The sequence below is a fragment of the Petaurus breviceps genome, unplaced genomic scaffold (genome assembly GCF_028583685.1).
Source record: "Petaurus breviceps papuanus isolate PSGF00001 unplaced genomic scaffold, PetGlider_PUasm1.0 90865, whole genome shotgun sequence".
Lineage (NCBI taxonomy): Eukaryota > Metazoa > Chordata > Mammalia > Diprotodontia > Petauridae > Petaurus > Petaurus breviceps.
In genome coordinates, this window is record NW_027187367.1 from 9,453,997 (window position 1) to 9,481,553 (window position 27,557).

At 40.5% G+C, this 27,557-nt stretch overlaps 1 protein-coding gene and 1 long non-coding RNA gene across 9 annotated transcripts in view; one reads left to right on the forward strand and one right to left on the reverse strand.

Moving 5' to 3' along the window:
* Nucleotides 1–27,557, forward strand: part of ANKS1A (ankyrin repeat and sterile alpha motif domain containing 1A) — a 270,152-nt gene that overhangs the window by 222,675 nt on the left and 19,920 nt on the right. For all 8 annotated transcript variants that reach the window (XM_069073496.1, XM_069073497.1, XM_069073498.1 and 5 more), the window contains 3 exons: nt 2,111–2,177; nt 13,611–13,717; nt 25,878–25,976. In XM_069073496.1, coding sequence (XP_068929597.1) covers nt 2,111–2,177; nt 13,611–13,717; nt 25,878–25,976 — 273 coding nt within the window. The remainder of the gene's footprint in view (nt 1–2,110; nt 2,178–13,610; nt 13,718–25,877; nt 25,977–27,557) is intronic.
* Nucleotides 610–13,261, reverse strand: LOC138150110 (uncharacterized). The gene is made up of 2 exons (XR_011165514.1): nt 11,218–13,261; nt 610–1,315 (listed from the first exon to the last, which is right to left on the reverse strand). It is a non-coding gene; the product is annotated as an uncharacterized lncRNA (long non-coding RNA).

The following is a 27,557-nucleotide window of genomic DNA, read 5'->3' on the forward strand; positions in this document are numbered from 1 at the left end:
GACAATATTAGTTTAAAAGTACATAGTACATTATGGTTCCTAAGCAATGGGCAATGCAAAGCGTACCAGACTAAGAATCAAGGAGACCAAGATTCTGATTCTAGTTCTGTAACCAGAGTCATCAACTCTTCCTTCTCTTCCCTCACCCCATGTACAATCAGTTGCCAAATCCTGACAACTCTTTTCCTCCACAGCGTTTCTTGAATTCAAATCTTTCATAATTCTGGTCTTCATCATCTCTCACCTGGAATATTGTAACACTTAGCTAATTGGCTGCTTATGACTCCAGCTGAGCTGTAAAGGTCAGCTAGCTGCTCTCTGAACACTCCATGTATTTATAGAAGCGGTTCTCCATGCCTGAAATGCAGTGCTTCCTCAGATATCACCTTTTCCATGAAGCCTTCCTTGATATTCTCAGTTCTTAATGCTGTGTCCCTCACGTTGTTTTAGGATTATCCATTTGTATACATGTATTTCCTCAGCAGAAGATAAACTTCTTAAAAGCAAAGATTATTATTTTTATTTCTGTCCTTTGCTGTTAGCACAATGCTTTGGGCTTAATAAATCTTTGTTGAAATTGAAACTGACTGTGAACAACAAGTCATAGTCTTTCTTTTTTTAAAGCAGTTGGGGTTAAGTAACTTGCTCAAGGTTACACGGCCAGTTATTTTGTGTGGGTGCCAAGTATCTGAGGCTGGAACCGATCCCGGGTCTCCCGACGTTGGGGCTGGCACTTTTCCTCATTGTGCTATCTGGCCACCCCTGTCATAGTCTTTTTCTGAGCCTCAATTTCTTTTGTACCATTAAGGAGGTTGGACTAAATCATCTCCCTGATCCCTTAGAGGGTGTAGCTTCCATGATTCACTCAATTTTTACTGTCCTGAGAGGTAAGTGACCTAAGTAGTATAACCTTTTATTAAAGTTGTAGGAACTGAAGTTTAATGAGGCAGGATGCCGAAGGTCACAGCAGAGCCAGTCCTGGTACCTGGGTCTTCTCAATCCCAGTCCAATGCTTTTTCTACTAAACAAAGCTGTCTTTGGTAGTATAGGTGCACTATCCTGGCCTGCAGAGTTCTCCCCTCATAAGATCAGGGCTTACTTGTGAGATGCAGCCCCACATCCATGTTTTCTACCTTTCCAAGTCCTTGAAATAACTCTCAGATCTCCCACCAGCAGCAAAGGCTCTTACTCATCCCGACAAATTGCAGTTTGACTGGTTGCATATGTTGTTGCATCTTTAGCCTCACTTGTGCTTCTTGTTCCTTAACTCTCCTGTGGCCAGAAGACTAGCTTTTCAGCTGTGGATCTGATAAACCTAGGGAGAGAGATAAATATTGTTTCCTCACCAGAGAGGTGCCACAGAGTTGACCCCTACTCAGCCAGAAACAGTCCTAATTTCTCTATATTCCAACCAAACTAGATTGTTTGGTATGCCTTCTCCTGCCTAAGTACCACATCTGTGCAGGTTGTCTCTTATTCCTGATTCATCTACCCTTCCTTATTTCCCTTCCCCATTTCCTTCAGGAACCATTTCAGGTGCTGCCTCTGTTATCAATCTTTCCCTTGCCTCGCTGCAGCTCAATTGCAGTCTTCATCCTCAGATTTTCCTAAAGTACTTTGGCACTTCTTTTGCCCCTTTCACATTCTACTTTTGTTTTTACTTATTTTTGTACATGATCTCTATGAGATTGAAAGCTCCCGGAGAACAAGAACTGTGCCATTTTCCATCATCATTGTATCTTTACCCTGAGATCAAGAACTGTGCCATTTTCCATCATTGTATCTTTAGTACTAATAGATGTTTCTTGGGTTTAATTTAATCTACATCTCTTGCCAGCCACTCTTTCCTGGGTAGGCTTCTTTGGGATTTCTGTTGGGGATGTGACTTCTGGAGCTGAGTTATTTATAAATTTATTTATAAATCACTATGTGAGTTGTTTTATCATTTTGATTTTTGGTTTTATTATTTTGATTATGACCTTAGGATACCCGGGCTTCACCTGGGGTGGAATGTAAAGTCAGCTCTCTCCTGCTGCTGCTGCAAATAATTATTCTCTAAAGTGTCACTCAAATCTAATGGCTCTTCTCCTTTGTTCTTTTTACTTTCCAGATTGAAAAGATTATGAGTTCAATCGGAGAAGGCATTGACTTTTCTCAGGAACAGCAGAAAATCTCAGGTACCATTTTAAATGTGGTCAGATGGCTTAGTTGGATAGAGCATTATGCCAACAGGACCAGGGGCAAAGGTTGCCCCATTGTACAGGCTTGCTGTGTTTATGAGGCAGCACATCATGGAAAGAGCACTGGGTCGGGGTTTAAACCCTCCTGTGAGAATTTGCACACACTAAAGCTTCCCAGACCCCAGGTTCCTTGTCTTTCTTCCCTACAAGACATGCAGCTAAATTTATTATAAAATGAATAGCTGCATTGGCATGGCTAGCTGAACAGCCCTTCCTTCTATGCAGCATTAACTTTTCCCAGTGATAAATGACTTTCTCACTTAAGTTTATCCTTTTAATACAAAAGATATCTGTGAATGAGGGAGCAGCACAACTGATTCTTTTATCCTACTGCAGTCACTGCCACCAGCTTTGGGAATTTGTTATTGTATATTCCCCAAATGCTCAGCATTATATGAGGAACTGTGTACTTTACACAATAGAAATATTATTTTATACATGCATACATATATACATACATTATATGTATGAAAATACAATTTTGGTCAATCAAATCATTTTCAAATGTGCTATAATAAATAAGCTGGCTATTAGTCATGTCATTTATAAATTTGGATTTTTATATAAATTTGCCAAAATAGGCATATACCTATTTTATAACCACAAAAACACTCCTACCTGGGTGAATTTGATATTATTAGCTCATTATTAAGGGCTTTATTTGACAAATGTCAATCTTCTATTATAGACATCAAAATGAAATGAAAGGCTGTATAGTAGAGTAAAAGGTACAGTGAACTCAGTCAGGAGACCAGTGGATGTAGGCTTTGACCCTCAATGTAATCCACTTAATTTCTCTAAACCTCAATTTAAATATCTATAAAACTGAGATAGTATTTTGAGCATTACCCTATCTACCTCCCAAGGGTAATTGTGAGAAAAGTGCTTTGCAGACTGAGTCCTAGAGAAGTGAGTTTTTGATTGCACCAATTTCTGGACTAATAAAGATGTGAAGAACTCCCTACTTTAAGATATCTCAAAGAGGCAGTGCATATGGCATGATGATTAGCATAGTGACTAAATGGTGGGAATGTATTGCCTCCAGCTCGCTGGAGGCAGGGAAAGAAACCTGGATAATCAACAAAAGGATAAAGCAAGCTCTGATTTGTCAGTTTCTGAGGGGTGAATGCTCACACTGAAAATGTAACATTTGGCTCTTGTAAACTGATCTGAGCTGGCTTTGCCACATACCAATACACTTGGATTCAAAGCTGACCTCAGACACCTGTTAGGTGAACAAATCACTTAACCTCATCAACTTCAGTTTCTTCATCTGTTAAGTGGCACTGCTATTACATATTAGTATGTACCTCATAGGCTTAGTATGAGGATTAAATGTAATAATGACTATAAAGCACTTTGTAAATCTCCAGGTGATATGCAAATGTCAGTTACTTTTGCATATTTCATTTTCAGAATTGACTTTATATCCTTTACCCCAATTTATGATTCTTTTTTTGCTTTTGGAGGGCAATTGGGGTTAAGTAACTTGCCCAAGGTTACATGGCTAGGTTTTGTTTGTGTGTGTGTGTTAAGTGTCTGAGGCCAGATCCGAACCCAGGTCCTCCTGACTCCGGGGCCAGCGCTTTACTCACTGCACCACTTAGCCACCCCCCAAGTTATGATTCTTGAGTATATGTGACACACTTGTGTGTGTCTAGACTTTAAATTTTATTGGTGTAGGAAACTCCCAGGGGAAAAAAACCTTTATCAGTGCAGAACAACATCTGCTGTGCTGTGCAACTTAACATTGTAATGAGGTTCCCAGGGCCTAGTAGAGGTGCAATGACTTGCTCAAGGTCACAAAGTAGGTGTCAGAGCAATGCCTGAGTCCAGTCTTCCTAACTCCAAGGCTGCTTCCATCTGCTGTGCCATGCTATACCAGACTAATACTGAACTTCAATGACTGTCAATTAGTTAAGCAATAAACATTTCATCATCTTTGTTGTTCTTTTTCCCCAGACATGATTTTTTCAGTGTAGAGAGCTCCTAATAGGGGATCCTCTGGCCAGTAGTGCTCTGCAACTTGTATGCTTAGAAAGTTTCTTTTGGCACCAAGAGATGAAGGGACTTGCCCAGGGCTGATGTGTTAGAGTTGTATGCTCATACCTGAGTTATACTGATACTGACCCAACTCTCTCTACACTATACCACACTGCCTTTCTATTATTGTTATTATTTTTAAACATTAGAAGCAAAGTCTTCTTCCTTGTGAGTCTGTTTTATTTGCATATATATATATATATATATATATACATATATAAATTTGCATATAATAAGAAACTACCCCTTGAATTGTTTTCCTGGATTGGTAGAATTATGTTTGTATTTTTTTAATAACCAAATTGGAAGACTTGTTAAAGGTATTTGGAAAAAGCCATCAGTAGCCTCTAACCATTCAGGGTATATGTGCTCACAAATTATCCACTTAGAATCTGTTTGGACATTAGAGAAGCCTGCAAATAAGAGGAGGTAGATAGTGGCCTTGTTTATAGCAAGGACAGGTTCTGTAGTACTCAGTGTGAATTCCTGACTCCATTAAACTCCTCTTATTGAAATTGGTAAGTTGAGTGGAGGTGAGTCAGGGAGTTGACCACTGACTGACTTTTATACTAAAGCCAGATCTTCCACATGCTATTGTGGGACCTTGGCAAAGAGTTTGATTGATGACATAATTAATATGGTATTATAACACCATAGGGAAGAGAGAATTGTGCTTTGCTCCAATAAAAGCAAAAATTGCCTCTGTAAATAAAGAGTTCACTAAAATAGGATATATCTCTCAAAGGAGAAAGAATGCTGTTCTGTGGATTTTATTCAAATCCAAGAAGCCTAGAGTGGCAATTTCCATATTTGTGACCTTATTTTTCTAGTTGCTTCCTTCCCACTATTATTTTTCAGATTTAGATTCTGGAGTTGTACTGTTGACCCCTTCCTATAGGGCAGCAATGCCTTCCAGTGGTATTGCAGAGAGATTAGGACTGATGTCACTGAATTTTGGATTTGAAACCCAACTCATTCAGGAATCTCTTCTACTATATACCCAACAAATGATCATCCAACTTCCACTTGAAGATGTGTTGTGATTAGAAATCTACCACCCCACAAGTCAGGAGTTTTTCCTGTGTCAATCTGAAATCTACCTCTTCAGCTGTTTCTATTACTCTTACCTTTGCTCTCTATGTTCAAGCAAAAGAAGTCTAATTCTTTTTTTCCTAAGAATACCCTTCAGGGAGGGGCGGAGCCAAGATGGCAGAGTAGAAGCACAAACTTGGCGTGAGCTCCCACTCCAACCACCTCCAATACATGTAAAAAAATGATTGTAAACAAACTTTAGAGCTACAGAACCCACAAAGTGACAGAAGGAAACAAATCTCCTGCTGAAGGCAGCCTGGCAGGCCAACAGGAAGGGTCTAATTCACCGAGCTGGGAGCTGAGGACAATCCTGTGTGAGCTGCATGGTTCTGGCCTCAACCAAGCAGCCAGAGCAGACTTCTGGAGAGTGAAGCACCAGCAGCTGTAGCAGTTTCCAGACTTCTCAATCCATAAACTTTTGTCAAAGATAAAGTAAAAGGTCAGTGTGGGACTCTGTTGGAACAGGGGGACAGAAGAGTGTGGTCCGGCCCCTGCCCCTGGGGAGAGAGGTAGCAGAAGCATGGTGGTAGCCTCAGCTGCTTCCAGAGCTCTTGGCCTGCAGATTGTAGGGGGACCAAGGGACCATTCAGAGCGTAATCACTCTTGCTTTAACCTGCTTGGATCTGGATCATGGTCTTTGATGGTGGTCCTGGGGTGTGTATCCAGTGTGCCAGAGCTTGTGGGGGCTGCAGAAAGGGCACCCTCCTAATAGCCTGAGCAATTTAAGACAAAGCTCTCTGCAATCTGGAAGCAGAGTTCTACTATGGCAAAGAGCTCAAAAGTCAAATAATTGGCTGGCAATATGAGCAAGCAGAGGAAACATAATCAGACCATAGATTCATTTTTTGGGAACAAAAAGGATCAAAGCATGGAACGGGAAGAAGATAATGAAGTCAGAACTCCTGCATCAAAAGCTTCTAAGAAAAATATGAACTGGTTACAGGTCATGGAGGAGCTCAAGAAGAATTTTGAAAATCAAGTAAAAGGGGGCGGCTAGGTGGCAGAATAAGAGCACTGGCCCCAGAGTCGGGAGGACCCGGGATCAGTTCCAGCTTCAGATACTTAACACACACACACACAAACTGTGTAACCTTGGGCAAGTTACTTAACCCCAATTGCTTTTTTAAAAAAATCAAGTAAAAGAAGTGGAGGGAAAATTGGGAAGAGACATGAGAATGGTATGAGAAAATCATAGGGGGCAGCTAGGTGATGCAGTGAGTAAAGCCCCAGCCCTGGCATCAGGAGGACCTGAGTTTTGGATCCAGCCTCAAACACTTAACACACACGCAAAAAAACTAGCCGTGTAACCTTGAGCAAGTTACTTAACCCCAATTGCCCTCCAAAAAGCAAAAAAAAAAAATCATGAAAAGCAAGTCAACAGCCTGCTAAAGGAGACCCAAAAAAAATACTGAAGAAAATAACACCTTAAAAAATAGACTAACTCAAACGGCAAAAGAGGCCCAAAAAGCCAATGAGAAGAAGAATGCCTTAAAAAGCTGAATTTGCCAGATGGAAAAAGAATCTCAAAAGCTCACTGAAGAGACTAACTCCTTCAGAATTAGATTGGAGCTAACAACTTTATGAGAAATCAAGATACTATAAAACAGATACAAACAAATAAAAAAAAATAGAAGGTAGTGTGAATATCTCATTGGAAAAACCACTGACCTGGAAAATAGATCCAGGAGAAATAATTTAAAAATTATTGGACTACCTGAAAGCCATGATCAAAAATAGTCTAGACAACATCTTTCAAGAAATTATCAAGCAAAATTGTCCTGATATTCTTGAACCAGAGGGCAAAATAGAAATTGAAAGAATTCACTGATTGTCTCTTGAAAAAGATCCCCAAAAGAAAACTCCTGGGAATATTATAGCCAAATTCCAGAGTTCCCAGGTCAAGGAGAAAGTACTGCAAGCAGTCAGATAGAAACAATTTGGTATTGTGGAAACACAATCAGGATAACACAAGACCTAGCAGCTTCTACATTAAGGGATCAAAGGGCTTAGAATATGATATTTAGGAGGTCAAAGGAGCTAGGACTAAAACCAAGAATCACCTACCCAGCAAAACTGAACATAATGTTTCAAGGGGAAATACGGTCATTCAATGAAATAGAGGATTTTCAAGCATCCTTGATGAAAAAAAACAGAACTAAACAGAAAATTTGACTTTCAACTACAAGAAGCAAGAGAAGCATGAGAAGTAAACAGTAAAAAGAAATCATAAGGAACTTATTAAAGTTGAACTATTTATATTCCTGCATGTAAAAATGATAACGGTAACTCATAAGACTTTTCTCAGTATGAGGATAGTTGAAGGGAATATATGTATATGTATGTATGTGTATGTATATATATGTGTATACATACACTTATGTGTATGTGTAGGAGGGTTATGTGTGTATATAAATATATGTGAGTGTGAGCATATGTATGTACATGTATACATAGACAGGGCACAAGATTGGTTGGATAGGAAGGGATGATATCTAAAAAAATAAAATTAAGAGGTGAGAGAGGAATCTATTGGGAGAAGGAGAAAGGGAGAGATAGATCATGGTAAATTATCTCATATAAAAGGGGTGAGAGAATTACAATGGAGGGGAAGAGCAGGAAAGTGAAAGGGAGTGGGACAACCTTACTCTCATTGAATTTGGCTTAAGGAGGGAATAACATTCACACTCAATTGGGTATCTTACCCTATAGGAAAATAGGGGTGAAGGTGATAAGAGGGGGGATGATAGAAGGGAGGGCAGATTGGGGGAGAGGGTAGTTAAGCAAATACTTTTGAAAAGGGACAGGGTCAAAGGAGAAAAATAGAATAATTGGGGGCATGATAGGATGGAGGGAAGTATAGTTAGTCTTTCACAATATAACTACTGTGAAAATGTTTTGTGTAACTACAAATGTCCAACCTATATTGAATTGCTTGTCTTCCTAGTGGGGGTGGGTGAGAAGGGAAAAAATCTGGAACTCAAAACAATTGTTTAAAAAAAATTGTTTTTTTACAGGCAACTGGGAAATAAAGATATACAGGCACTGGGGTATAGAAATCCATCTTGCCCTGCTAGAAAGTTGGGGGGAGGAGGGCATAAGAGAGAACAGATTGGGGGAAGGGGTATTCAGTAGGCTTGCTATTTTGGGGTGGGGTAGGGGAAAGATAGGGAGAAAAATTTGTAACTCAAAATCTTGTGGAAATGAATGTTGAAAACTAAAAATAAATAAATAAATTGGGGGGGGGGGAATAATTCTCTTCAGATAACCTGAAAATAGCTTTGATATCCCCAAACCTCATCTTTCTTGGGCTAAACATTTCCCATTTCCTTCAGCCAGTCCATAAATGGCATGGCCCTTTAGTCCTTTCCATGTTCCAGCATCTGTGTATCAATTTGTCAGTGTTTTTTCTGAAATGTGAACTGACTCTCATCTTTGGTTTCTCTTCATCATTCTTGGCACTATGAGAAAATGAAGGTCTCATTTTATGGATCCATTTTTCTGATAGGTCATTCCTTCTTGTTTGGCCAAGCCCTAACCATTAGGTGATATTTCCTTGATCAGATTGCTCCTTTCCTGGACTAAAATTGAAACAGTTCACATGTGTGTACACATACACACACACACACACGTTCACATACACTTACATTCACACTACCTCGTTTTGCAATCTCTTCCAAGGGTAAAAACATTTGGTTGCCCTAGGAATAGAAGAGATAGTATGTTGTAACAGAATGAGCCCTGCATTAGGAGTCAGAGCCCTAGGTTTGAGCCCTGGATCTGCCATTTAGTAGTTGTGTGAGTCAGGGACAAGTAAGTCTCTTTCTTTCTCTCTCTCTGGGCTTCCATTTCCTCATCTGTAAAACAAGTAGTTATCCCTACTTTGCTTATCTCAGAAACTTTTTTTGAGGATCATAAGATTTATGTATGTGTGTATATGCATGCATATATACACATATGTATATATGTGTGTGCCTATATTGTGTGTAGTGGCTAGCTGGCACAGTGAATAGAGCACCGGCCCTGGAGTCAGGAGGACCTGAGTTCAAATTCAGCCTCAGACACTTAACACAACTAGCCGTGTGACTTTGGGCAAGTCACTTAACCCAAATTACCCCTCCAAAAAAACAACCAAAAAAACTCCTTCAAGCACTATTTTTATTAAGTTGCTGTTTTTTGGGAGGTTTTTTTTTTGTTTGTTTTTTTCATTTTAGAAGCCTTGGCCACAGTCCAGCCACAGCTATTTTCTATTCCCCACACCATTATTCAGAAGAGATAAACATGCATGTCCCTGGTCCCTAGTCTAAAGATATCTAAAAGCAAAACTTCACTTCTCAGAGTAATTTTTTGTATACTTTCTTCATTAACCAGGAAGTTAGGCAGTACATCCTGAACCCTTTTCCAGAGAGATCGTGACTAGGGAATGATTCCCTGATGGTATTGCCTTCTTTATTATTCTAGTACTTCCTTTCTTCCCACCCTCAGTCTATAAGATTGTGTACTGAGAATTGACTGCTTCATGGATAAGTCTAATAGAGACAACACAATCTCATTGGAGTACATTTTAGTTGATTTGTCCCCTATTTTCTTCTGTACTTACTCTTAACCTTTCCAGATTGGAAAAGTGGTATCAAGGAAAATGGCTGCTGTAGCGTAACGTACACTCTAGTGCTCTGCATTGAGGTCTCCCAGGCCCTTGTTGTCCCACTGCTGTTAGGGTGTGGAGGATATGAGAGTTTAGCACTGCTTGCTGGCCGTAATTGATGTACTAGGAGTCAGCTCTCTTCAGGGCCAGGGAAACAAAGACCCTCAGGGCAGAAGCAGAGAGATTTTTATGATGGGATGAGTGGTGGCAGGGATCCAACTTAACACTAGCTTCTTGAAGAGTTGAAAGAGAAAGATCTGAAACCTTCATGTTGTCCGACAAAGGAGAGGGCTAAAGAGCAGGCTGCATTTGTCTAATCAATTTGAATCTTGATGTTGCATCATGACTATTGCCAGCATCAGGTATGCTAAAGGCTAAGAATCCCGTCCCTTTTGTCTGAGGCAGCAGCATTTGCGTTATCACATTTCTTTGGGCTATAGGGCGCTCAGGTTGCCAGGATGGAGAACTCATTGTTAGTAGAGCCTCTCATATTTATTTCCTCACTTTTTTATTTGTTACCCCCTCCATCTTTATTAGAAAATCTGCCTGGGCCCCCAGATCTCCAGAAGAGCAGTGAATTTAATTTGTCTCACTGGTATAGCTGTAGGCCAGTTGTTTTTAAACCAAATATCCATGCTGTTCAAGGAGAAAGAAAATCATTCTTTTCAAGCTTTTGCCAGACCTGCCCATTTTCTGAGAGCTGTTTTCTGGCATATTCTTTTTTGGATCTTTCATTTTATTTCTAGATTTTCTTCCTATATTTAAATTCCTGTATTTACCAGTTAGTTCATTATCTACATTTTTCTCCTCTATAGATTACTTCTAATGCATTCAAGAGTTTGTAATGATGCAATGCTGTCAAGTTGATTTGTAAAAATAAGTAATATAGCCACATCTCACCTCAGGTGCATGTAGGGTTTATTCCCTGCTCCCTTTTGGCATTTGCCAGGCCCATCTGTTTCCAGTTTTGAATGGCTTGGTAACCTCTCTCTTGTCTTTTTCTGAATTTGTTTAATATTCCCATATGGATAACACTGTGATTTCCTGGTTTTATTGTCTTTTTATCACTCCCTGTGGCCTGTGGTTCTAAGCAACAAAAGGTACATACATTGCCTAAGTGGAGGGAATATTTATCTATGTGGTAATTTACTCAGAGGAAATAGTACAGCTTTTTTTTTTCAACCTCTCCCCACTGCTTACCCCTTCCCTTGTCACATAAGGCTGTTCTCTTGCCTGTCCCAGGAAACTATTGGCAGGAGCTGCAGGCATCTTCTTTATTCCTCCTAACAGTTCATTTTGGAGTAATCACCATCCTTTGGCTTTTCATCCTTCAGAGATAGCAAACTTGCAACCTCTTAGTTTTCACCTTTCTCTGTTGTCCATTCTAGAACAGATAAGAAAGATCTGTCGTTATGGTTTGATGACTGTGATGAGCCTTTCTCCACTCCTTTCTTGGCAGTTGCAGCTTTTGCTCTGAAGCTGATCCCTGCTGTATTTTACTGAGCTAGGAAGGGGAGGAGAAAGGGAGGGGGAAGGGAAGGGGAGGGACAAGCTGCTCCAGAGTGAGAAAGGACCAGGGAGCCAGTGGCAGGCAGCGTGGAGCCCAGAGCTCTTAAACAAAGCATTCTACTGCGGCTCTCAACAAGGACACCCATTCTGCTTGATAAAGGACCACAGCTGTGAAGCTGTGTAATTACAGAGAAGAAATGAATCAGCAGCCAGGCAGGCAGACTCCGGGAGCACCCAAGATTCTGCTGCTTAGCTTCCTGGATCTCAGCTTTCCCTAGTGAGGGACTAGGCACACCCCTAGGCTCCGCATCTTCCATCGCTGCAGCATACATCAGAGAGATCACCTAGATCATGAGAGCTCCCTAGCCAACGTCAGATTCAGCAGGAGACAGATGAAGAGAGTGTAGAAGGGGGCTGTGAAGGTGTTAGTCTCCAGGCTTCATTGGCTCATCAAGCACATTGGCAGTGTCCTGACTGGGGGTAGAAAGTGCCCTGAAGTGGCAGGAATGGCTCTTGACATCCTGAGAGTTCATCAGAGGTGATGATGATTTTGTAGTTGACTCCTTTCTCTTCGATTTCTTTCCATTCTTTGGAAGCCAGATGCATTAACAGGCTAAGAAGCAGGTGGATTCTGTACGTTTGCCATCACAGATTCTTCAAAGACTACCAGGAAAGTGTGAACTTTTTTTCTCCCTTGTTCTATTTACTTCTCCAGTTGTAGAAGAAGAGAGTAGCAAGTGACTGTCTTCTCTTGTCAGCTTATTTCCATAGGAGAAAGGACAAGATCTGGGAACACCATGTGTCGGCATCCCAAGGGAAAAGTTGGTCTCATTTACCTCTAAGCCAAAAAGATCAGCTACCAGCCATCAATAGACTTGAGCTACCACCTACCAACAGACAAACATTCCTCTTCTGTTTCCTTTCTTTCCCTTCCCTTAATCTGATTGTTTTTAGGAAAGAACCAAATCTACCTTTTTACTCTTGAGTTTCCTTTTGGTCTGCTTGGGGTCATCTGCACTTAGTGAAGAAAATGAAGCTGGGCAGACCTAGATAGTACCTGGCAATACAGATAGGGAGATCGTGTGGACTGTGCTCTGCTGTCCCTTCTCTCTAGTCCTTGTGAGATGCTCCATTTGCCAGTCACCAGAATCTGGATGTTGAATCAGATTCTCTCCCCAGTTAGCTGAGCAACCAGTTGGGATGCTTTGCTGTGGGGGAAGTAGTTCCACACCTGAGCCAGGATCTATGAGCCCCAGCCTTTTGCTGTGTTATACTAAATAACAGGAAGAGGTGGTCACCATGGTTTGCTTATTTCGGAACTGCTGGGGGAAAAAAAGTAAAATTATTTTTGCTCCCACTGCCCTTTTCTGTGTGCTGCTTGACTTGCATGTGCTGGGCTTCCCACAAATAGCTGATCACTAGCCCAGGAGTGGCTGTGGCTGCTGTGGCTGCTGCTGCTTCCGCTGCTTCCTCTCTGAGCCCTGGTTGTGTATCTGTGTCCTTCCGCTGCATGAAGATGTCTTTTCTCTCATGACTGATTTGTGCTGCAAGGTTACAGGACTTGTCCCTGGCCCACAGGACAGGGTGGTGCTTCAGAAGTGGTGTGGCTAAGGAGACTTGGCTTATGGGCTAAAAGCAGCTTCTCTCTCACCTTGAGCTCCTGCAGGGACTGACTGTCCGGAATGCCTTGGGACAAGTGCTGGCCCCTCCCTGATGAGACAAAGAGTTGACAGACTTGAGCCACCATTTGGGGGTTGGATTTCCCCCTGATGTGTATGCAGGAAAGCCCAGAGATCAGTGCATGTGTCACTGTAGTCCCAGCCACAGTTCTGGCTTTTGAGGGTTGGTTGCATCACCACTTTAAAAGGGATAGTGTGTATAAAGCCACAGAAGCTCTAACCCCATGGTCCACATAAAGAAGAGGAGTTGTGGGTTTGATGTTCTGTTGCACCCTTGTACATAGTTTGGCTGCTTGATAGTAATGACTATGATGTGGCAATGCCATCTGTCTTCCTCTGAGTGCCGCTGCTACCGCCTTAATGGTTTTTCCCTTTTCAAGCGTCTGCCGATTCCTCTCTCGTCAGGTTCACGGATGTTGGAGCAGAGTGTCGGGGAGTGGCTGGAATCAGTTGGTTTGCAGCAATACGAAAGCAAGTTACTTCTGAATGGCTTTGATGATGTTCGCTTCCTGGTGAGTCCTCTCCTCTGTGGGAGTTCTTTAAGGATGAGAATTCTGCTTGAAGGAAACATCCCCCCCTATCCCCCAATTCCTCTCTCTGCACCTTCTATCTAAAGTCTCTTACTTTGCCTTTTGGCAAAAGAAATAGGCACATAGCAGGTGTTTAATAAATGCTTATTGACTGACTTTAAAAAAAAATAGTAAGTAGAATCATATTCCAGACACAGCAAACTGAAATCTTAGACATCTGGAAATCAACCTCCATAAATGAACGTTTCAGCTGTGTGTCATTTCTTCATGCTCCTTGTCCCCTTCCCCTTATTCCAAAAGCAATGGACTCAGCCTCATTGGACTGTCTGCCAGTCTCTTCTCCAGATGACATTCCTAATCATTATTTTGGCCCTGGCTTCCCATGTTGAGCCTTAGGTCCTTATGGTGGACTTCAGCTGCTACCAGTCAGCTTGCCCCACGTCAGTACCAAAAGTTATGACACTGATTGGAAGGGGTGGAAGGAGTGAGCAGTGTACCTGCAAACAATTCCTCAAAACTTCCTTGTCGAAGTTGGGTCTGCCATCCCCCCTCCTTATTTCACCTGGGACATCTGCTATGGGCCACTTCTAGTTTGCTGCCAGTACTTGTAAAGTCACATGTGGAGAGAGGTAGTTGTTCTAATAATTAGTAATAATGCAGTACTCCTTTTCATTTCTGTACCCTTCTCTTACCAAAAGACTTGGATCATGTTTTAAAATATCTCCCCCTTCCAACCCCCGCCCCCCCAATGGAACTGTCAGGCACTTATAAAAAGAAGCATTACAGAAGGTGCCAAAAGGTTTGTCATCTGCAGTTTTGAGACATGGAAACTGACACCCAAGATGAGCAAATGCTTTGCCTAAGGTCACATAGTAAAAGTTTTTTATTATTATTATAGTACCCACTTGTGCAAACACACACACACACACACACTTAAAGCATGTTCAGTTAATGTTCCATTAAAGTGCATGTTGGTGTGGATCTGCTTCTAGACATAGGTCATAGATAGAGTGACCCTTTACCCCCACACCCACTTCAGAGCAGGTTATTGTTTCGTTTTAGTCATGTCCTACTCTTCATGATCCCTTTTGGGGTTTTCTTGGCAGAGATACTGGAGTGGTTTGCCATTTCCTTCTTGAGTAGATTAAGGCAATAAGAGGTTAAGTGACTTACCCAGAGTCATATAGCTAGTAAGTGTCTGAGACCACATTTGAATTGAGGTCTTCCTGACTCCAGACCCAGTACTCTATTTGTTAAGTCATTTAGATGCTTCTTAGAGGCTAAGTGACTTGTCCAAGGTCACATAGCTAGCAAGTATCTGAGACCAGATTTGAACTCAGGTCTTCCTAACTCCAGTGAAAGTTGAGGGGCAGCTAGTGGCATAGTGGAGAGAGCAGAACCTCAGATCAGGACGACTTGAGTTCATATCTAGCCTCACACTTCCTGCTGGCTGTGTGATCTTGGCCAAGTCACTTAACCTTTTTCTTCCTTAGTTTTCTCAATTGTAAAATGGAGACAATAATAGTATCAACCTCCCAGGTTATTGTGAGAATCAGATGAGATAATATTTTTTAAAGCGTTTAACACATTGCCCAGTGGATGGTAGACACTAGGTAAATGCTTATTCCCTTGTTCCTCCTTTCTTAGACTAGAATCTTGATCTCCAGACTCCCATTTTTCTTTCTTCTCAGTAGGAAGAGTGAGCTTCAGGATTAGTCCTTCTAACTACTTGTGCTAATTAAGAGGTAAAAAGTGGCTCTTCAGTTTCAGCCTATGGGAGCAAAATCCCTGGCATTCAGTAGTGCACAGGATATTCATGCCCTGTTTTTCTGTCCTATAGAAACCTAGGAAGATTTCTGAGATGTTATGCTTGCTGTAACCACAGCCAAATTGCTACTGCTCTTGGGATCCTATGGCAGATACCTGTTTTCTTGGGTGCTAGGATTATTTGTGAATGGAACCCAAAGCCTATATTGCTAATAGTACCAATCTCCTGTTAATAATGCCACCTTGTTGTTTACATATTGCATTATAATTTTTCAAAGTTCTTTCTTATACGTTATTATTATCTAAGGGTATGAGAGCCTTTTGGAACCTTTCCCACTTCTTCCTGTTATGCTGGTCGCCAGACTTCCAGAAATCTTTAAGTGTATAGTCATATACCATTGCCCAAAACTATCCAGCTTCTGCTTATGAGCTAGCTAGGAACAGTGCTCAGAGTTGGACTTAACAACCATTGTGTTCTTGTAAATTTCAATCTGGAAACCAGATTAAAATGACTAGGAATGAGTGCATCAGCTGTCATTCTTATCTATCCCTCTGGGCAGCTTGACCCAGTAAGCTGGCACAATATTTTCCAGATGGTCCCATAAGACCTATCTAGTTTAAATGTTCTAACCCAAGATTTTGCTTTTAGGGCAAACTGGGGGACATGAGATTAAACTTTTGTTTCCAGGGTCAGCTCTGGGTAGAGTTGGAAGTTGAGTATCCAGGACTTTATTTTAAACTTTGAAAAAAAACTTAAAATTTAATTTTAACATATTTAAAAATTTTTTGAATTCCAAATTTCTTCCCCCCAGTCCCTTCTCCATTTGTTTTTTTTTTTAAGCAGTTGGGGTTAAGGAACTTCCTCAAGGTTACACAGCCAATTATTTTTGGGTGTGGTGCTAAGTATCTGAGCCCAGATTCAATCCCCAGGTCATCTTGACACTGGGGCCGGTGCCCTTACTCACTGAGCCACCTGGCCGCCCCTAAGCAATTGGGGTTAAGTAACTTGCTCAAGGTTACATGGCCAGGTGTTTCTGGGTGGGTGCTAAGTGTCTGAACCCGGATTTGATCCCTAAGTCATCTCGACACTGGGGCCAGTGCTCTTACTCGCTGTGCTACCTGGCCGCCCCTCCCTTCTCCATTAATTGAGAAGGTAAACTATATAATATCCATTATACATGTGAAGTCATTTGAAACATATTGCAATATTAGCCATGTTTCTTCACAGCACCCCTCCAAAAAAAATAGAAAAAAAATACTTAAGCACTCAGAGTTCATCAGTTCTCTCTCAAAAGGTAGATTACATATTTATCATGAGTCCTTTGGAATTGTCATGGATCATTGTATTGATTAGAGTAGCTAAGTTTTTTCAGAGTTGATTTTTATTCTTTCACAATCATATATCACAACTTGTTCAGCCATTTCCCAATTAGTGGAGATCCCCTCAATTTCCACTTTTTTGCCAACACAAAAAGAACTGCTATAAATATTTTTGTACATATGGGGTCCTTTCCTCTTTAGTACAAACCTAGTTGTGGTATTACTGAGTCAAAGGGATGTTCAATTTTATAGCCCTTTGAGCATGGTTCCAAATTGCTGTTGGGGATGGTTGGACCAGTTCACAGCTCTGCCAACAGTGCATTGGCCTACTTATTTTTCTACTATTATCTTCTCCAGCATGTCTTTTTCCTTTTCTTTTTTTAAAAATTTATTTATTTTTTTACTTTTAGTTTACAACATTCAGTTTCACAATCCCTTGAGTTCCAAATTTTCTCCCCCTCCCCGCTCATGACAGCATGCAATCCAGTATAGGTTCTACAGATACCTTCACACTAAACATTAGTCAAATTGTAAAGAAGAATTATAACCAATGGAATGAATGAGAAAGAAAGAACAAAAAAGAGAGAGAACAAGTAGTTTGCTTCAGTCTGCATTCGTACTCTATAGTTCTTCCTCTGGATGTGCATAGCCCTCTCCATCATGAGTCCTTTGGAGTTGTCTTATAGCCTTGCGTTGCTGACAAGAGTCCAGTCTATCGATGTTAGTCATCACAGATACGATGTGTCTGTGACTGTGTACAGAATTCTCTTGGTTCTGCTCTCCTCACTCAGCATCAGTTTATATAAATCTCTCCAAGTTACATATGAAACGACCCCATGTGTACAAAATGTACATAAGTCCATCTGCCCCTCATTTCTTATAGCACAATAGTATTCTGTTACATTCATATACTGTAACTTGTTTAGCTATTCCCCAGTTTATGGGCTTCCTCTTGATTTCCAATTCTTTGCCACCACAAAAAGAGCTGCTATCAATATTTTGGTACATATAGGGTCCTTTCCTTTTTTCTTTGAAATCTTTAGAGTACAAACCTGGTTGTGGTATTGCTGGGTCAAAGGGATGTTCAGTTTTTTAGCCCTTTGAGCATGGTTCCAAATTGCTCTTGGGAATGGTTGGACCAGTTCACAGCTCCACCAACAGTGCATTGGCCTACTTGTTTTTCTACTGTTATCTCCTCCAATATTTGTCATTTTCCTTTTCTGTCCTTTTCCTTTTCTCTTAGCCAATCTGATTGGTGTCAGGTGGTACCTCAGAGTTGTTGCAATTTGCATTTCTATAATTATTAGTGATTTAGAGCATTTTTTCATATGATTGTTGATATCTTTGATTTCTTCTGAAATATATCCTTTGACCATGTATTAATTGAGGAGTTGGCTCTTATTTTTATAAATTTGGCTCAGTTCCCTTTATATTTGAGAAATGAGAACTTTATCAGAGATATTCAAGGAAAAGAATTTTTTTTAAATAAATTTACTCAAGATGGTCAACCCTTGCTGCTGTGACCTCTGTCTGAAAGTATAGCTTCCATAGATAGACAAATAGTAGAAGGAGGAGAAGGAAGGAATGAAACAAATAAAAGGGGAAGGAAAGAAGAAAGGGAAGGAATGAAGGAGGAAACAATGCAAAGGGATGCTGGAAAGCAGTGGGGAACAGGAAGAGAGTATGAGAGGTGGCATGGAAACTTGGACCCCGAATAGGAGAAGCCTCACTTATTAGAGCTGGGGGGACTCAAGGGTGAATTTCAAGTGTCTAGTAGGCTGGAGATGGCAAAAGTGCTTAGAAATGTCCCATACCTTTCCTTACAAGTGGACAAGGAAGGTCAGCACTCGGCTTTGTAGGGTTCCACCTTGCTGAACAATCAGTGAGTTCTCTTTCTTTGACTGTGATCTTTAGTTTTGCCCAGGCCATCTGCCTCTCTAGGCCTCAGATTAACTTATTCATTTATTTAACAAACATTAATTGTCTAGTATGTGCAGAATATATTCTATTATATACACTAGAATGTAATAGAAAACTAGTATGAGCTAGACACTTGGTAAGATACAAGTTTAGATAAGACATAGTACCCATCTTATTTATTGTCTCATAGCCAGAGAAGTTAGGTTGTGACTTACAGCCCCAGTCACTGTGCATCTCTTTTTCAGAGCCCATCTTGAGTAAATTTATTTTTAAAAAAATTTTTTCCTTGAATATCTCTGATAAAGTTCTCATTTCTCAAATATAAAGGGAACTGAGCCAAATTTATAAAAATAAGATCCAACTCCCCAATTAATAGACAGTCAAAGGATATATTTAAGAAGAAATCAAAGATATCAACAATCATATGAAAAAAATGCTCTAAATCACTAATAATTATAGAAATGCAAATTGTAACAACTCTGAGGTACCACCTGACACCAATCAGATTGGCTAAGAGAAAAGGAAAAGGACAGAAAAGGAAAATGACAAATATTGGAGGAGATAACAGTAGAAAAAATGAGCTAGCTTCAGAGTCAGCTAACGTCTAACTTCTCATTCTTCTGTGACAGCGGGAACTTCAGCTGGACTGTTTGGTCGTGTTTGTTAAGGCACAGAAGTTTACGTGTTTGTTTTCTAATTCTGAATGAGCAGTAAACGTTAACGGTGCTGGTGGATGTATCAGTGGGTTTGTTAGAGTTACTCTTCCTTTAATAGCTTAGAGTATAGGAGTCATGGTTACTAACTTGATCTTGATAGACTAGTTCAGCAGAGTGCTTCCTAGGGGACTACTTTTATAAGTAGAATGGATGCAAGAATTAATTCTGATTATAGACTTGTTGAATGTTGCTCCAAGTACCTTAGTAGCCATGCAGAGTATGGTGGATAATTGCATGTAAATTGCCATATGGGCTACAAGGCTAATTAAGTTTTAGTAACCAGAAGAGAAAGAAAAAAATCAAGAAAGAAGTGTTTTGATTATTGAGACATTCCCTTATTACCTATATTACAATTTGCATCCTATTATCTATGGCCCATCCCTGTGTATTTCAGTTTTGATTATACTAAGAATCTTTCCCTCTTTATTGAAATGATCTGGTACTTATTTGTAAAATGCATACAAAGAGTATCCCAGGAAGATGTGCTGAATGTTCCAGATGTACTAGAACCTGTCACATATCTGGAGATGGATAGAGATTCTGATCATCTTGATTCAGTTGTTAAATTTCCTTATTAAAGCGTTCAGCTAGTTTATGTTATAAGGGATTTGTCAGCAGGCAGGCATACCTTATGTATATATATATATATATATATATATATATATATATATATATATTATAGTGATTACTTTATTTTGGCCTGGAAAATCCTATGTAGTTTCTGATATAGGGAATTAGGGGCAATACTTCACAATAAAACTTTTTTGAGGCAGCTCCCAAGGATACTTAATGGTCACTTCTTTTCTACTTTAGTTGTTTGGACATATGTGACATTCTGTGACTGAGGTGTGCTATCTGCACTAATACAGGCACCCAGGTTACTGGCTGTGTTCACACATATTGACATCCTGAATACCCTAGGACTAAACAGAAATGAATAAGCACAGATTAAATGCTTAATGGATATTTATTGAATTGAACCCAAAATACTCTTAGTGCCCATGAAGCAAGCGTGAGGAAACACGTACTTTAATAATGTTAGTCATAGTTCATTTTTATATCAATCTTTATGTTTTAACAATGAACTTTTTTCACAACAATATTATAAGGTAGGTGGCACAGATGTTATTGTTCTCATTTTGCAGATGAGTGAACTTAGGTCCAGACAGGTCAAATGACATATCTGTTAGTGGCCACACAACTCTTAGAGACTGGAACTCAAACCCAGGCCTTCTGATTCCAAGTCCAGCATTCTTCCCCATGGGCAGAATTGTCTGTGAGAGTTTTGATTCTGGATTGGAAACTCCAATATCTGATATTCATGTCAGCCCCTGGATGTTTCCCAGGTCATACCTATATTTGTTTTTTTTTTCCCCTTTCAAAATGAGCTAAGGAACTTCCCACATTCCCTCAGTTTTTAAGTGCTGACCCTCTGCAGCTACAAGGGAGACTTGGCTACTCTTAAATCCTCTAATGTTATGTGAGGCAGCTAATAGTTTTTGCTGTCACCTCTTCCCACCCAGGAGTAACTAGTGGATTTCTTTACATGTTCCAGTCATAGAATCATAAATATAGAGCTGGAAAAGGACATTATGGTTTATTTAGTCCAACTGTTTCATTTTTTCAGATTGAGGCCCAGAGAGATTGGATTTATCCAGAGCCCACATAGGAAAGGAAATAGTTTAGGTAGGATTTGAACCTAGCTCCTCTGATTCTATTTGCAGCATTTTTTCCACTAGATTATGATGCATTTCTGGACAGGAAGGCACTTAAACACACACCATTTGCTAATGGTACCATTAATATCAGACTGACATTGTGGTTGTTAAATCAGTGAAGCATTTGGGAACCTCCCAGATCAATACTCTCCTCTTGTTTGTATCAAAAACTTTCCTTCCTCCTTGTGTTGTAGCCAGTAAACTTCCTTAGACCATATAAGGCAGTCTTATCTTTGTGTCCTTAATTGGGTATTGGCTAAATCATTATGGATGAATAAAAAACATTTATTTAGTGCTCACTGTGTGCCAAGCACAGCATTAGATAATGGGGATACAAACAGAAAAAAATAAAACAATTCTTTTCAAAGGCATTCACACGCTAACTGGGAGAGATGAGATGTAGGAGGAAAGTTCAGCTACAGAGTGGAAGGAAAGACCTAGAGGTTTAAAGGGTGCAGCTACAGACTAGATGGCAAGGACCAGGAATTTCTAGGCTGCATTGGAATGTCTGCCCCACAGGAATAACCAATCACTCTTGGAGATGGAGTGTGAATCTGCTAGTCAGGAAGGGCAGATTCTGGCTTCCTCTAGCAAGGATGGGGATAGGGGAATTCAGTGGCCATCCTGGAGGGGACAGGGAGCAATTGGCAGGAAGATTTTGGTTGGACTCGGGGGCAAAGGGAGGGGGAAATGGGATCCCTCTAGGCATCAGTTCTGTCTGGGACTCTCTATGCTCTCTGGGATGCAATCTGCATGCCACCTCATTGGGGATGGGGGATGTAGAATCCTGAAAATAATCCCCCAAACTGCTGTTGCCATAGTGGCACAGGGGAGCATCAGTGGACATTTATGGAGAATGTTCTGGTTTTGTCTAGGAGGTCAGTCCCTGCACACATAATTTAATTAGTTGCCTTGAACATAGAAAGAGATTTCCTAAAGGTCACTTTCTCAGTCATCAGGAGGCAGTTAAGGAAGCATCATAATGGAGTCATGATATGAGCTTGGACCTCACCTCTTCTACTTTTTAGTTGTGTGACTTTGGTCAGTCAGCCTCTTATGGGCCTCAGTTTCTTCATCTATAAAATGGTAAAAAGTTCGATTCCCCTCCAGCTTTAAATACTAAGATCCTATGAGGCAATAAAGTTTGATCGATAGGTTAGATTGGAAACCCTCAACCTTCTGGCTTTTCTCAAAGGTGTTTTTTTTTTCTGTATTAAGGGAGGTATTTTCTGATGGAGAAGAAAACTAAATGAGAGGGGAGAGGGCTTTTTTTCTGGAGGAATTTTAGGACTTCTAGATGAAATGGTCTGGGTTGGGCTCTTATCACAAGCAAATTGGCAGAATCTAATCAGCAGGAAGTGACTTGGCCTCTGGAGCTTCACAAAACTCGTAAATAGCCTCATTTGGATGAAATAATGACTTGTAGGTGACAGTGTCTCTGTGAACAGATGTAGCCAATTTTGTATTTCACCACAGACTTAGCCCACATAGGAACATTCTCAGGAAGAGAAAGGGAAGACTCATTTTAATCTGTAGAAGGTATTAACCATCAGGCCTTCTAGTCCAACAGGCTCTCCCTGAGGATTAGTTCTCGTCACAGTATATATGAAAACTCACTTTGCAAGGCATTCAGTGAAATGGTCACTGAGAATCTGTGCTTTCTTTAGGGAGCTTACCCTCCAGTTAAAGAGAAAAGACATGGCAAATAATATATACAATGCTGTGACAGTAATTGCACTAGAATTTTAGAAAAAGAGGAGTGAGTGAATACTGGAAACAGTTATAGGCAACTTCATGAGCCTACTCACTGAGTTTGAGCTTCTGAATTTTAAAGGATGTTTAGATAGGGATAGAGTGGGGGAAAGGGCAGCACCCCAAATTCCAGCTCTGTACAATAACAAAAAGAGATGGTAGAAGTTGTTTTGTGTACATAGGTCTTTTTCCTCTTTCTTTGATCTCTTTGGGTTATAGATCTAGTACTGGTATTGCTGACAGTAACTGGGGGGTAGTGGGGTGGGGATGAAGATAGTTTCAAATTGGTTTTCAGGATGACTGGGCTACTTCATACCTTCACCCGCAGTGCTTTACTGTGTTGTCATTTCCCACAACCTCTCCTGGGAATTGTGAAGTAGAACCTCCCAGTTTACTTTGCATTTCTCGTATTATTGGTGATTTGGGCATTTTTTTTCATATGGTTGTTGATTGCTTGGATTTCTTAGTTTGAGAACTATCTGTTCATATCCTTTGACCGTTTATTCGGGAATGGCTACCATTCTTATGTATTTGAATAGGTTCCCTTTATATCTTGTATGAGACCTGTATCAGAGAAATTTGCTAAAGATCCCCGACCCCCCAGCTAACTCATTCTTTTCTGATTTTAACTGCATTGATTTGGTTTGTGCGAAGTCTTTTACATTTTGTGTAATCCAAATTGGTACCCAGTACTCTCCAAATAGTTGGTCCCCCAAAACACCATTGTTAACTGAAGTAATTTTCTGAAATCTGCTAAGGAGTGTACTAAAAATTCCTGGTATTACCTTTTCCATAGGATGTTCCTAGAGTCATTGAGGCTTCCAACTTCCACTGCCTAGTATCATGGACAGAATGAGATCTCCAGAAGCCTTATTATATGATCTCCAATAGATTGCTTCTATCTCCCCTAATGTTACTAGATTGAGATAGCTTTAGGAATTTATATACCAGCACAGCTGCTAGGGACAAGAAAATAGAAAAGCAGAGACAAAGGAGAAAATTAGCTCTATTCTTTCTCAGAAATCACAGAACCACCATTCTCACCCTCCCTCTCCAAGGAAACATGACAATCTCTTAGGGTTTTTTGTTTGTTTTTTAAGCCATCTTTCAAATTTTTTCATGAAGGTAAGAAAAGTGACAAAATCATCTATACTCTTTGACTTAGCTAGCCCAGTTCTGGGCATATACTACCAGGGAGGTCATAGAAAATCTCATATAAACCAAAGTATTTGTAAGAACACTTTTTGTGGTAGCAAAAAACTGGAAGATAAGTAGATGCCCATCACTTAGGGAAATGGTTGGTCAAATTATGGTATGTGGATGTTATGAAATTTATTGCATCTTAAGAAAGAATATGAGGAAATTCTTAGAAACAAAGCTTCTGAGAACATGTCCCTCATATTATTTCTTATGGTACAGTAAAATGCATATGAATTGATGAAGAGTGAAAAAGGTAGGACCAAGAAAATATACCCACGGACTGCAATAGTGTAAACAAAAATACCACAAGACAGTTGGATTCTGGTGAACTGCTGTAGCTATTTACTGTCCTGAAGAACACATGAAAGACATTTCCTTCATCTCTGTAGAAACGTAGGCAACTACAGGTGCAGGATGTTGCATTAACTCTGAGACAGTTGCTTTGTCAGTCTGTTTTCTTTTGTCACATAGGAGAATTATTGGGGGGTGGGACAGAGGTGGACAGCAACAGGAAGGGAAGAAAAGCAGTCTATCAGGAAATAGCTGGTGTTTTTAAAAAGTATCCCTAAAAACTTTTTAAAAGAAATAATATTTTAAAATTTCATGGGACTGTGCTGTTTAGTCCTTACAAACCAAGTTGACTCAGATGTTCCTTCGATCCAAGACTGTCAGCAGCTTAAATTCCCAAGAATTATAGGATGTCAGGTTTTAGAGATTACCTATGTCCAGCAGGTGAGGAAGGGGAATTGACACAGAAAGTAAGTGGCCAAGTTGGGACTAGAACCAGGGACTTGTGACACCAGTCACACTGCCCCCAAGAACACATGGCATCTGAGCTTGGGAGGGCAACATTTAAGGCAGGGAAATAGAGGAATCTCTTTGTTCTCTATAGAGGCAGTTCAGATTTTCCTAAAGGGCATCGTTTCAGCGGTGGTATCACATGGGTCCAAAGGAAGAGGTCTGGCCTAAGTCATATTAGCACTAAAATACAACAATTCCATGTCCCCCAAATTATTCGCTATTGCTAGCTATTAAAAGGACTAACTGAGTTCAGTTCAGCTAACATGTATTAAGCCTTCTCTGTGCATGAGGTAGCTGGTCTGAGAATGCTCATCTGACTAGGTTATTCCTCAGTGTTTCTCCACTAACCTGGAATCTGGCTTCTATTTTCTGTCCTGGAGGAAAGTTTTCCCTCAAGTGAAAATTGGTTTTCCTGTGGACCAAATCCTTCAAAGAACTCAATACTTTAGCAAGCCCTGCTGCTAGGAACCCTGTCCTGGAATGGCAATAACAACACTAATGATGATGGTGCTGTAGATTATTATGTATTGTGTTCTGTGTCATATATAATTATGATGGTGTTGAATAACAAGAACTAGCATTTATATAGTACTTTAAAGTATGCAGAACTTTACATATATTATCTCATTTGATCCTCAGAACATTCCTGGGATATAGATGTTATTACTGTCCCTATTTTTCACATGAAGAAATGGAGGTGGAATGAGATGAAGTGACTTGCTGAGAATCACAGCCAGTAAATATCTGAGTTAGGGTTCAAGCTCAAGCTTCTTGGCTCCAGATTGCCTTCAGTTGCCCTGTGCTGGGCCAGCTAGGTGAGGCAGTCTAGGAGATAACTTCCAGTATTTCTTCTGTAAGGGAAGGAATTTAGAGCTGTCTCTTCAGCAGGCCTTTAACAATCAGGGAAGCCACCATTTCTGTTACAGCTCTCTTGTTTTCTGCTTTCAGGGGAGTAATGTAATGGAAGAGCAGGACCTCCGGGACATTGGGATCAGTGAACCACAGCACCGGCGAAAACTGCTCCAGGCTGCAAGGTCTTTGCCTAAGGTAAAAACCCTTCAGGGTCCTTCCTGCTTCAGTCTGAGCCAAAACGGAGGGGAAAAGGGTGCTCACAAAGAGTCACTGAATCAGAGATAGAGGGGATCTCAAAAGCCATCTAGTCCAGCACTCACTGAAGCAGGAACGCCCTCTGTAATAGCCCTGAAGAGCAGTCAGCCAGCCAGTGCTCGAACACCTCCAGTGAGGAGGGAACTCATTACCTTGCACAGTAATCCATCGAACTTTGGGACAGCTTAATTCTTAGGAAATTTGTTCTTATGTGGAGCCACAATTTTCTCTGCCCTACAGCGACTCCCAAACCCCCCTTTCCCACTTCTGCACTGACTCTGGTTATCCTCCTTGCCCCTCTTCTTCCTTTATACTGTCTTGGTTCATAATTTTGTCAGCTTCCATGGATTCAAGTCATTATCTCTATTCAGAAGATGATTGTAACGTCTGTTTATCCAGCTTTAACCTCTCTCCTTAACCTCCAGATTTGTATCACCATCTGCCTATTGGACATCTCAAACTGATGTCACCATAGATATCCACTTTCAAACCTAAAGAAAATCATCTCCTCTCCCACCCCCAAACTTGTTCCTTGTGCCCAAAATGCTCTCCCTCTTCACTTCCACACCTTAGGTTCCTTCAAGAGTCAGTTTAAATCCTACCTTCTGCAAAAGGCCTTCATACTCCTTTCCCCCCCACCCCCAACAAATGCCTTTGCTTGACTGCCCCCTTTTAAAAAACAAAAAAATTACTCAGTGCCCACCTGGAAATTTAGTTTCTTTAATTTTTTAATTTGCATCATTTCAAAAATATATACATCTTTTTTTTAAAAAATGACATATTGGGGTGGCTAGGTGGTGCAATGAGTAGAGCACCAGTCTTGGAGTCAGGAGGACCTGAGTTCAAATCCAGCCACAGACACTTAATACTTACTAGCTGTGTGACCTTGGGCAAGTCACTTAACCCCAATTTTTCAGCCTTCCCCCTTCTAAAAAGCAAAAAAAAAGACATCTTAAATTGAATAATTTATTGTAAATTTTCGGGGGGGGGGTTTCTTGCATTGAAATTTTGATGATATAGTATTGCATCTTATAACCATATAGTATCCTATTGTAAATAAATCATTACATGCACATATTCCTGCCACTGCATGCTGGACTTTCCAACAATGCACGACAGTCTTGCCTACCAACATTTGCTTAATATCTGTCCTCGAACTTGACCACTGATTGATTATAACTTACATTTTGTTTGTTTATTTATTTATTTATTTTAAAGCAATTGGGGTTAAGTAACTTGCTTAAGGTTACACGGCCAGTTATTTCTGGGTGTGGTGCTAAGTATCTGAGCCCGGATTTGATCCCCAGGTCATCCCGACACTGGGGCCGGTGCTCTGACTGGCTGAGCCACCTTGCCGCCCTGATTTGTGTGTTTATTAAGCTGTCCAAATAATGTAATCACTACAGTTTTGACTGTTATACAATAGATGAAACATATATGGTTTTTTCAAAATTTACTTCTTTTCTCTTTTTTCCTTATTGCTTTCACTACCCTCTTAGTTTTATTCAGTGGCCCCCAGTT